This window comes from Malania oleifera, chromosome 3 (assembly GCF_029873635.1).
Source record: "Malania oleifera isolate guangnan ecotype guangnan chromosome 3, ASM2987363v1, whole genome shotgun sequence".
Taxonomy (NCBI): Eukaryota; Viridiplantae; Streptophyta; class Magnoliopsida; order Santalales; family Ximeniaceae; genus Malania; species Malania oleifera.
Genome location: NC_080419.1, coordinates 16,334,913 through 16,347,504, shown reverse-complemented (window position 1 = coordinate 16,347,504; position 12,592 = coordinate 16,334,913). Strand labels below are relative to the sequence as shown.

The 12,592-nt window shown below is 35.6% G+C and overlaps 1 protein-coding gene across 2 annotated transcripts; it reads right to left on the bottom strand.

Annotated features, from left to right (window-relative positions):
* Window positions 1-1,808: 1,808 nt before the first annotated feature.
* Window positions 1,809-12,331, bottom strand: LOC131150230 (mitogen-activated protein kinase 15). Of its 2 annotated transcripts, none has more exons than XM_058100834.1 (10): window positions 11,394-12,331; window positions 9,517-9,925; window positions 9,243-9,370; window positions 9,060-9,119; window positions 7,654-7,803; window positions 7,023-7,178; window positions 5,743-5,954; window positions 3,375-3,476; window positions 3,107-3,273; window positions 1,809-2,590 (listed from the first exon to the last, which is right to left on the bottom strand). In XM_058100834.1, exons 1-10 carry the CDS (start codon window positions 11,415-11,417, stop codon window positions 2,301-2,303), a joined length of 1,698 nt encoding a protein of 565 aa, XP_057956817.1. In that variant the 5' UTR covers window positions 11,418-12,331; the 3' UTR covers window positions 1,809-2,300. The 2 variants fall into 2 exon arrangements, with proteins under 2 accessions (XP_057956817.1, XP_057956818.1); XM_058100835.1 differs by having other exon boundaries at window positions 1,809-2,587; window positions 11,394-12,325.
* Between the last annotated feature and the right edge of the window lie 261 nt (window positions 12,332-12,592).

Here is a 12,592-nt window from a genome sequence, read left to right as displayed (position 1 = left end):
TGCGAGATTCAACACGTGTCACGAGCCCTCGTCATCTACCAGTCACGCGTCGCCTCCCCGTACGTTGCCTTCTTAAATCTCGCAGGTTGGACCTGCGAGATTCAACACGTGTCACGAGCCCTCGTCATCTACCAGCAACGCGTCGCCTCCCCGTACGTTGCCTTCTTAAATCTCGCAGGTCCAACCTGCGAGATTCACCACGTGTCGCCTCTCCGTTCGATCACTTTTGAAATCTCGCAGGTTGGACCTGCGAGATTTATTCACCCGTCGCCACGCGTCACGTTACCCCTGCTTCGTTCTTTGCCACGCGTCGATGGCAGAGTGGCCACCAGTTTAAATCTCGCAGCATGAAGCTGCGAGATTACGTGAGCATTATTTTGGAAAAAAATTCCCTGTTCAGAGTATTATTTTATATTTTATTTACTTTTAATTATAAAACGGGAAAAAACTCTGATGGCGGGCCTATGGAAGGATTTGCCTAACAAGATCACTCACAAGGTGACTGACAACTGGATCAACGCTACCCTTCTCCTTGGCCCTTTGGTCGGCACCTATGCGTATGTCCAACACTACCTGGAGAAGGAGAAGTTGGCCCATAGACACTGAATTCACGTTAAAAGAGCACGGTGTGTTTTTTTTTGGGGAGGGGGTGGGGGGTGTTGCTGGTTGTTTTGCTGGCAGTTTAGCTTAGTGTGTTGCTGTTGGAAATTTTCGTTGGACTGCAGCCATGTTCCTACCAGATCTGAGTTGCTGTGGTTCCAAATTGGATGTTTGTCAGATTATTTCTCTATTTTGCTGATGCTTTGCAAATTTGGCACTGGACAAAATAATAATAATAAAAGTGATTATCAAACTACTCTCTGGTTTGGATGCTACATCGAGTTGTTTGCAGTTTATGATTTAAAAAAAATAAAAATAAAAAATCTATTCACTCAGAGCCTTCCCCATTCCTCCATTCTGCTCCCCCCCCCCCCCCCCCCCTCTCATCTTATCCTATTTTTATTCTTGAGAGAGTGTTTGGTGGGGGGGGCGCAAAAATAACTGTGATGGATCCATCTTCTCCCATACATTTTGCATTTTGTATCACTCTTAATTTGATCATTATATTATTGTTACCTAATTAAATATTTTAAAAAGAGCTGCTTTGAGTCTTATTGGGACTTGAAAAACATTTTTAAAAACGCAAAATAATTTATAATTAAATAAAATAAAAAATATAATAGATTATTAAATAAAAAATTTATTTTTATTCACAATTATTAAATTTTCACAAATTATCATTACATTTGAATAAATTTCTATTTTTTTAATGTGATGAAAAATAAATTTTATTCTTATTTACCCTTTCTTTCTTTTGTCTAAACAGAACCCGAAATCCAAACAAAATCAACATATAGTGACTCAAAATTTATTAGATGATGATGCTCTAATTTAATTTTTATAAATATGTGATCTTGATAGATCAAATATTGTAATTGGAACAAGCCCACCAAATTAATAATAACAATAATAATAATAATAATAGTTATAACAATCATAATATATGTGCCTTGACATTATTAGTTTAAAGGAATAAACTCTCATTTGCTCCCTTTAACCGATGAATAGTATTTCATTCACATCTTCATTAATGCTTTCTGGGCAACATCTTGAGATGTCCATTTCTTTTCAACCTCTTTCAGGGTGTTTTCTGCTTGAAAGTTTACCAAATGACAAGACTTAAAAATAAATAAATGATTCCCATTGCCTTTTCCAAAGTCCAACTCATTACTTCACCAGGGAACACATCTTAGCTAGGTTATAGGATAAAATAAAAAGAGATATTAAGCTGTGAATTTAGTTTAAAACTATTCAACATAGATTCTAGGATGAAATACATTGCCCTTGTTTATTTAATTATGAACACATACAACACCCCCCCCCCCCTCCCACAACAAAACAATATCCCCCCGAAAAAAGAAAAACGTCACAGAATGCTTACACTTCTTGATGAGTCGTACTGATCAAACGCTTCCCTCATCATCAATTCAAGACTTGCAGCCTCGTCAAATCATTGTTGTATGAGCAACAGGGGATCCACACAAGTACAGTATACACTTCATTTCAGTGATAAATTACAACGTGCTTCTAAGTTCCACCATCACCAAAACATCAATCCTGCAACCCATGCACTGATGGTTTCCATAAACAACAGCCCATTGATCAGGAACAGGGGTGCACAGTCGACAACCACTGCCACATAACCATTGAACTTGAAACCAGTGGTCAACCTGCAATAACACCCACGACATGGAAGTAGTTTAGTACCACTGACTTCCAGGTCCAGCTTGAGCAGCAGCCACTTTCCTTGCCATGTACTGAGGCTTTGGCTGCAGTCCGTTGGATCCCTCAACAACTTCATCCTCTCCCCTCTCGTTTTTACAGCCTGCATTTCTTCTCGGATATGAGCAGCCAGAAGCAGTGTAATGTGTTGGAACAACTGGATTCCTAACCATCCTTCGTTGTTCAAGAGTCTCTGCTGCTGCCGCTGCTCCGCAGTTGTTGTAACGCAACACCGAACCGACAACTTTCCCTGGCCTGGCCACACCTGCTGTGAAAGCAAATAACTGTCTTCAGTACATCAGCATCATGAGCAAAAAATATTCTTGCATTGAACCTTTATTGTAGAAGCTACCCACTGGATAAAAAATGCTTTTAAGACTAGTAGCCTTTTTCATGGCTATTGTGAGATTGTGATTTTTGGGTAAAATAATAACAGAAAAGTTACAGAAACTGAAGTACCCAATGCTTTCTCTATAAAAAGGCAGACATAAGTTGGAGACAAATTAATAAAGCAAAGTTCTGAAGAGTTTTATATTTTGACCTAATTCTATAGGGGTCTTCAAGCAGGAAATCCATCAAATTTACAAAGACATAAGTATGTAATATGCTGCATTAGATGCAATCTTCATGAGAACATTTGCACTAAAGGGCAATTCAGTATATGACACCAGCGCAATCAGAAGGGAATGACATGTAAGAATATTATCTAAGAACGCAGGTGATGATCTCGAAAACAATCATTAAGAAATTGGCAATGGGGACAAGCTATTCACATGAATCACACCTTGGATACTTTGAGGAACTTGGAGAGGAAGCCTTGTCATGGGGATCCCCATGCCACAACTCCTGTCTGGATGTGACTTCTCCATTTCCTTTATGGAACATTTGGAAAGATCATCTGTAACCTCTGCTGTATTCTGAACTGGGTTATCTGAAAATAATACACATGGCCTGCACAAACAAACAATGATGCCAACATTGATGGGCATTAGAAAGAAAAATGTCATATATACATAAAATGATCATGTCGAGTAAAGCCATTAGACGAATACCTCGGTAAGGATGCATGCTGCCTCTCAGGTGGAGCAACATTTGAACCCTTTCCATAGTGCTCCTCAAGGTACGCAAATTGCTTCTTAAAATGGTCAACAGCACTGCAAAATAATAATAATAATAATAATCATAATCATAATGATAAATAGAGCGTATATATAAATAAATAATCACATCATAATTTACTGAAATTTTCCATATAATAGTCAAAGGCCAAAGCTTTGAAAGAGTAAACACATCAATTTTAACATATTTTTCTGGAATACAGAATCAAATGTACTTTGTATCTCATCCACAGCAACAACCCGCCCCCGCCCCACCCCACACTCACAGAAGGTCTGCCTAGAATAACATTTTATTTTCTCAAACTCTATAAATTACAGCCTCTTGCAAAAATGCAAGGTAAGGCTGTGTACTGTAGACCCATTGTGGTCCCCACCCCCTTCCCTGGATCCCGCATATGCGGGAGCTTTGTACACCAGGCAGCCCTTTTTTAATATATAAATTACATTTTCTCACAAGTTCACTTGAAGTAAATTCAAAGGGATCTTAAAGAACTTGAATAAAACAAGCTGCTATCAATCTGTAAAAACGAGACAGTATATTAAAAAGAAAGCAAGTTAGCAGCCAAAAAAAAGTCACAGATCATCAGCAAATTTCACATGCTTAAAGTTCAGTCATTCACGACTTGAGCCTCTCCAAAATAATTGGACAGGTCTGGCTTTTTTTAGCCTGTAAGCCAGATCATGCATCTGAGGCATTGGGAATTCAGCATTTACAGATAAATCACTAATTGGCATTGAATATAAAACAGTTTATATAACTCAATAGGTCGCTCATATTTTCAACTAAAAAGCTCAGGGTTTCAGGCTCTAAGTCACTGGTTTGGCGCATCAAATGTTGAAGTAGCATGCACATATTGTGCCTATAAAAATGCTGCAGAGGAAACCAATGCCCATAATAAAACAGAAGGAAATTTATACACCAAGGTTTTGAAAGCTTTAAACTCAAAAAAAGCAGTTGAGATACTTAGTATCAAGTGGCAGAAGGTTCACTCCTGGAGCAAATTTATATCTTACTAGAAGTGTAAAAACATAGATATTCTTGACAACTTAGAATTGAGAAACCAAGGGTCTGTTTAGCCGTGGAAAACAATTTTCATTTTCCAATTTTTAATTTTCCAAAGAATTATAAAACTTTTAGCTTCTTTTTAAAAAAAAAAAAAAAAAATTTCAAGATTCTAATTTTTAAAAGTAGAAAATAAAGAGTTTGTGTAAGTGTGTAAAACAATTTTTTATTTTTTCTTTCTAAATTTCAAAATAATGATAAAAAAGAAAACTTGTATTCCAATTTTCCAAAATTTATATGAGGTAATACTTAAAATCATGGATTTTGGGATTTGAATTTGGATTTGTGTGGAATTAAAAGAAATTTTATGTCTCACGGTCCCACATCGGATGTGTACTAGGGAGATCTTGATCTTATAAGAATGGTTTGAATTCTAACTATGTGAGGCATTTTTATAGGACAAACCTGTGATATCAGTAGGCCAAAGCAGACAGTATCTCACCGGGGATGGGCCCAAGACCATTACATTTGGTATCAAAGTCACCCTGAGGGTACTATTATGTGGGTGGATCCTACACAAAGGTATAATTGCCACTCTGACAAAGGCATCATAGATCGCACGGGAGAGCATGTCATGGTCCCACATAGGATGTGTACTAGGGAAATATTCGGGCTTATAAGGATGGTTTGGATTCCAACTATGTGAGACGTATTTTATAGGACAAACCCGTGAGGCCAATGAGCCAAAGCAGACAATACCTCACTAAAGTTGGGCCCAAGACCGTCACACTATTCATAATTCACACAAATTAAAGTTCAAGATAAGAATTCCATGCTCCCATATGCAAAGTAAAAGTCAAAAATCTAGAAAAATAATAAAAAAATAATTTCCAACTTTTATAAATAAATTTGGAAATTTAAAAAACATGGTGGTATCTTTGTAATTATTGAAAAATTAAAAAATAAAAAATAAAAAACAAAACTAGTTTCACAAGCCAATAGTGTCAAAACTATTTATTGTTCATTTATTTCATATAGATGTAATGAGAATTTTGCTAACTTTTTTGCAATTTTTTGGAAAAAAAAAAATGAAAACTGTTTTCCACAACTAAATAGACCCTTAAGTACTAAATAAAATGTGAATAATAATGTCAATAAAAACTTGATAAGAACCAGGCTGCAAAAAGGTTGATAATTAGATCACATAACTATGCCAACTAGGGAATCCAAGTGGAAGAGGTGTTGCACACAAAAACATACAATACGTCAAACACCACTCTGCAGGTGTTAGAACATCACCTAGGGTACATAAAGCCGGTTGATTCAGTCCCCTCTAATAATTCTTTCAACATCTTTGGATGGTACTCGAGAGTTTCTCGATATATAAGCTCTCGCACATCTTCTTTCGTTATCCTTCGCCTCTCAAATTCAAATTCCATCTTAGTAACTGGTTGAGCAGAAGGCTCTCTTTCAACCTTGGCCAAGCCCTTAAAATATGGATCTGCAAGGGCCTGAAAATGCATTGCACAATAATCATGATATTAGAATACCACTTTACCTAAAAACTTAAGCTATAGGTTGGGGGCCAACAATGTATATCAAGCTTTGACACTCCCCTGCACATGCAACCCAACAACATGTGAAGAGATAAACAAATGAAAATAACACCCATTATAGGGAATACAATAATTTTTTAACACCACATAAAACACGAGCAACAAGATTAGAACCCAATACTTCCTAGTAGCCTTGCTCTGATACAATGTTAGAATACTAATTTGCCTAAAAGCTTATGAGTCATTTGGTATCACTGTCAAAAACTAGAAAAATGAAAGCTAGAAACAAAAACCAAAAACCAAAAATGGAAACTAAAAACTAGAAACCAGCAACCTGTTTGGTTAACATTTGTAAAACTAATACAAATTAAAAAATTAATTAAAAAAATGCACATTTTCATCTTTAAATCAAATAATGTTATAAAAATACGATTAAAATAATAAAATTATACATAATACCCATTAAAAAATTACTATAATAAAAATAAAAATTTATTATAATTATTTTACTTAATTGTTCTACTTTCAAAATTTACTTTACAATAAAATTTTTATTTAACATGACAATTAAAAAATAGTAAAATTATTTTGTAATTGCCTTTATTATTATTTTTTGAAATTTCTGTATATTTTTATTTTAATTATATTTAAATTCATATGATCATTTAATTTTGATTATAATTTAAAAGTATATAAAATGAATAATTTAATCCAAAAAAACTATTTCTAGATACTAAAATTTCTGGCAACAGGTTGTCAAAGCAATTGAAAACCACAAAATCTAGTTTTCAGTTTTTTGACAAACAATTGAAAACCAAGAAGAGAACAGTAAACTGACAAGATAAACAAACCCGCTTTTATAATCTGTTTCTTCACTGTAGAGAAACAAAATCAGAAAATAGCAACGATACTAAACAAGTTCTTAAGTTACTAGGCTATGGGCCAACAATGTATATTAAGCTTTAACACATCCTTAGGAGAATCTTGCTCAAAGTAACAAATAAAGCAGCAAGCATCTCGTACCTCTTCAGCTGAAGGTCGATCCTTGGGCTCAAAAGCTAGCATTCTTTCTAACAAACGGAGTGCTAGAGGATCTGCATTCGGGAACTTTTGGGATAAAGGGATAGGCCTTTTCTTGCGCATGCTGCTTAAGTATCTCCGAGCTTTCTCATTACGCACCTGCAAAAATAGGACCAATGGTTGAGCAAGCAGGTATTATTTCCTGAAAAGTAATCCCTTTACAAAACAAGAATGGTGGATTGAAGATCATAGGCCCTATTCATTTGATGGGATGAAGGGGGTAGGATAGGATATGGTATCCCATCACTCTTCATTCCATGTTTGATTGTGTTTAACATACAACAGGACATTATATCCCTGGTTCACTCCTAATCCATTATAGACAGGACAAATTTGTTATCTTTTTTTCGTGCTAAACATTGGATGGTAAAAATATAAGGAATACACTCACAGTTATTCTATATAAAACAAACGCAATATGAAACCTAGTCCAATCATATATTATCCAGGGATAATGCATCCCATGATATACCATCGTGTCTCATCCTATCCCTTGTCATCCACTCAATTTTGCCACCACAGGAGCCCATATATTATACAAATAACAACAACAAATTTAGCAAAAGAAACAGACCCGGGCAATGGCTTCAGCTGACGGTGTTCCCAACAGATCAGTCATCAGGTCCAATTGATGGACAACATTTTTTCCAGGGAAAAGAGGCTTTCCAGTTAAGAGCTCTGCAAATATGCACCCAATACTCCATATATCGATTGCTGGTGTATACTGAAAAAGATAGATATAGAATCATTTAAAATTAAAACAACATTAGTAATCTTTAAAGCTACAACAATTATTGGGCAATAATAGAGAATAAGATCAACTTTAGGCATAATGTACAGTCATTCGAATATCTTCACAGAACTCCAAGCAAGAAAACAAAATTCCAAAATTCCATGATGAACAAAATTTATAAGCCTAGTTAGATTTTAGCCAAGTGATGGAGGACCTCTTACAGATAATCCCAGACAATTACACTGTCTTTTAAGATATAAAAATTAGGAATGTTGTCTTAAATCAGTAATTTTAGAAGTTTTAGTTAATTTAGTGTTATTTTAGAATATTTTAGGTACTTAGATGTTACTTTGTAATTATTTATCCTATTTAACTATTTATAATATTGGGTGTATATGTATATGTACTTTCTTTTTGTATTGTATGAGAATATGAGATAGTTATCATCTCTCTCTCTCTCTCTCTCTCTCTCTCTCTTCTTCTTCTTCTGTTTCTGCATCTCCTCTTCCCTTCTCTCCCTTATTTCCATTTCTTTTCCTACATATATATTTACAAATCCTACATCTCTAAGTTTAACTAAAAAAGATGATGCCTTATATGTCCTACCCTGACAAATTTATGCAGTCAACCATTGTTTTATCGTTTGAATTTTCTTGAAGAAAAAAAAATATATACAAATAAATAAATCCAGTTAGGCCATAAACTTTGCCAATTACCAAATGAGGATTTGTGCATATAACGCAACCAAAAACTGTGCAGGGGGAGGAAGATCCCAGGATAGACTCAAAGTATTAAGAGAAACAATGTAACAAACAAGGACGAGGTCTGGTCATACTCAAAACTCATAACTCACTAGCTGAATTGCAACCATATAAGTAGATTTCATTTGTTATAGAGCATGTACAAGGCCGTGGTTAAAAGACCCTCTTTTATTCCTTTCTTTTTCTTGTGAGAGAAATACGGATTTTGTGTTTGTTAATCCACATTCCACACACGTCATCTATGTGACTGTTCAATAAAAGATGAAAATGTAACAGCACAAGTGTTTCAAACATCAAAATTTCCTAGAATATTCAGAAAACGACTAGAGATAATGGCAACAAATTACAATATTCATAAATTTGAATTTCAAGAAAAATACACAAATAAAAATTTGTCATTCTAACAGCTCAAATAAAATAATCAAAATAATGGGACGAAGAAATTTCTACTTCCAAGACAATTAGATGCAGCTATAAATTTTTCACCTTTGAGAAAAAGGATCCACATAATTCAGGAGCCCTGTACCATCTTGTTGCAACATAATCCTGTGAATGAATCAAATAAATAAGCTCTTGAGATTGTGATAGTGATTTTAAACCCATAAACAACTTGAACTCTCATGCAAGGGGGGCGAATAGACCAAAGTAGCTGATTGGGGAAAAACCTACTGTCCAAAATATAGCAGTTGGAGTATCATTAAAGGCCACTCTAGCAAGACCAAAGTCACAGATCTTGAGTTTGCAGTCCGCATTTGCTAAGATATTTTTTGGTTTAAGATCTCGATGAAAAACATTTGCTGCAAGACCATTAGTAAAATATGAATATCAGGCATGGAATAAATTAGTTAGAAACTATTATATTCATATTATGACTGCACTGCAATAACTCATGCGAAGAAAATTTTACTGATTATGATAAAAACGTATTGCAGCATCATATTACCCGTGTGTATGTACTTCAAACCTCGAAGAAGCTGATAAAGAAAAAACTGATAATGCTCTCGTGTCAAGTCATCATTTGCTTTAATAACCTGATGGAGATCAGATTCCATGAGCTCAAAAACAACGTATATATCTTTGAATTCCCTTCTACAAGGAGGCAACAATATGTGCTTGATTTCCACAATGTCAGGATGGCGTAGGAGTCTAAGAAGTTTAATCTCACGAAGTATACGAGTGGCATCAGATACATGTTCAAAGATATCATTGATCTTCTTGATCGCAACTTTTTCCCCAGTGTGGGTATCATATGCAGAACAAACAACACCATAGCTCCCTTTACCAATGACTTCCTCTATTCGGTACCTACTCCCCTCGCCATATTCGGTGAAAAAGTCAACATCCACAGATGCCTGGTCCCACAGCAAAACATGCCTTTTAGCAAATGAAATGCTAGATTGAAATGTATCAAACTCATTCAAAAACAAAAGCCATCTTCCATAAACATAAATCCTTCTTTTCCACTCAACTCAGTTTAAGGCTACTATCTCTTTTTTTCACAAAGTAATGTGTCACAAAAATAAGTCCAACTTGTAACAGAAGAATCAATGTCACCACCTGTATTTCAAAAATGTGAAAGTCCAAAAGCCTATAGAATTTTTATTTTATTTAAAAAAGGCATGTTAAATTGGGCTTGAAAATATCAAGAACATCACTTCTGCTGGATCATCATGAATCCTCTAGAGGCATATAGCCTTCAATTGAGGTAAATAAATTCAATTTTCCCACACTATTCTATTTAGATGCAAATGGTTGGTTAGGATTAAATTTCAATCATAGACCAGACATATGATAAATATTCAGTTAAAGCCTTCCATAGTAATAAATTGATAGCAAGAGTCATAAATGGAAATTAATCTATCCGTAACCTTTTCTACGGAGAAAGTAGAAGTACTTCACAAATTGGCAAAAAGAGAGGGGAGAGGGTTAGTAATTAACTTTCAACATTTAAAATAATGGGGGGGTTGATACATAAGTATTCTACCATTCTCAGACTTGCAAAAGATGCAAAAGTAATAACATACAGACTTCAAAATTTCGTAGAGAAGATTTTGCAGTGGTTCTTTTGCTGGGCATATCAATCTGTAATTGACATTTACATCCTTATCAATGCAAATACATATAAGGGAACATAATTATTTCAATGCTACAAGGACCTTTCAGTATTCAGTGTCATGTCTAAAACCAGCAAGCATGCAACTGTCATTTAAGGATACAAGAGAGCTTGAACAAGATGGTGAAACAAAATAATAAACAACAATGCAAACGAAAAAGGGAAATGTGGGGGGTTCAATAACTACAAGGTATTGAACTATTCCATTAAATAAAGGGCGTGAAAAGTATCCACAACCAAAAGTAACAGAGATGAATCAACGTTCAGACATTGGAAATACAATTGGCCTCCCGTAACATAATAACAAAGAGGGTTTCAGTTCCCAATCCCAGATCAACATGAAAACGCAGAATATAACAGTTGATACGGGAAATTATGCAATGTCTGCAAGAAGATTGCATTCAAGTGGGACCCTAGGTGCAAAAGAACATGGAACATAGTCATGTGGCAGAGATGCTTAAGACACAAACACGACATACACTTCAATCCATCAGCATGGCTTATACCCACCGCAGAACAAAACATGCAATACGAAAAGAATCCCAGAAAACCGTGTCAGCGCGCGTGTAACTCTGCGCGTGTGAGAAAGACAGAGAGATGCAATTGCAATTAAATAGAAAAATAAGTAATTAAATCCAAATAAAACATTTTCTCAGACCTTCAGAGCAAAGCAGATCTTGCTACACACATACAGGGGTTGAACTTACCTTTCTTCGCTGATCAGGCTGCATCTTTATCTTCAGATACTAAGCATCAAAGGTCTTCAACGCAAGGTATCAGAAATAGCGTCCGGCGACAGCGAGATCGGCTTATCGGAAGAGAACAAAACCACTCGATTTGAAGCCCAAACTAACCGAAATCAAAGCCTTCGGATCATGAAATTCCCAAAACACTACTTCTAAATAAAATAAATAACTTAACGCAGATCAATGCGATTCAACGACGACACATGAACGACCCACTCCACAATATCACATTCGAAGACCAAGTAACGGAACACAAAGCTATCCGAAAACCCTAGCTTTGAACCCGCAATAAGGATATAAAGCAAAAGCAAAGTTCAAAATATGGAATAATCAACATATCTTTGCGGCTAAAGAAACAGTTTCTCGAAAGCAAGATTGCTATTTTCTTTACTTAAATTGAAACGAATGAGAAAAGGAGGAGAGTTGCAATTATGGACAATTAATGAGTTCCGCAAGGCTTTTGGGAGGGGCAAATGCAGCCGGAGACGAGAGTTCCCAGATCGAAATGGAGCGCGCGTTCCTAATTTTTCCAAGAAAATTAGCCGATAAAACGAACTTGGGCAGATCTACGGCGGCGATAACCTCCAATCTGGCGCAGAAAAGGTTACTTTTGCCGCGCTCGTGCTCCGAAAACACGGAAACCACTTCGCTTTCGCGTTGAAAAGTAGAGCAGATAAAGAAGAAAAGCCCTTGATTGGAGAAGAATTTTCAGTGTGGTGTCTCCGATCTATCAGAGTGACAGAGAGCGTGAGAGAGAGAGAGAGAGAGAGAGATTCACAAAAACCCAAGAAATGAAGATTGCCGGCTTCTTCAGGAATGGAGGGCTGGAGAGCAGATGCAGTAGGGAACAAGGAAGAGAAGAAAGTCGAGAAATGGAAATATTTAATGCATAATAAAGCAATTAAAAATTAAAGAAATTATGAAATAAATAATATTTGTGTTTCCTTTGAAAAGACATTTTTGCCCCTCGACTCAAAATATTTATGTTCACTTATTTTATTATTTATTAATATTTGATGGAAAGACTAAGTTTGGACCAACATGCAATTGTCTCACATGTGGAAGTCATGTTTCTTTTAATTTATTCCACCTTCCCACCAAAATAGTGAGATAAAAAAAAATTTAAACTCTAAAGAGTGGAGTGAAATGTTAAGGGTCTA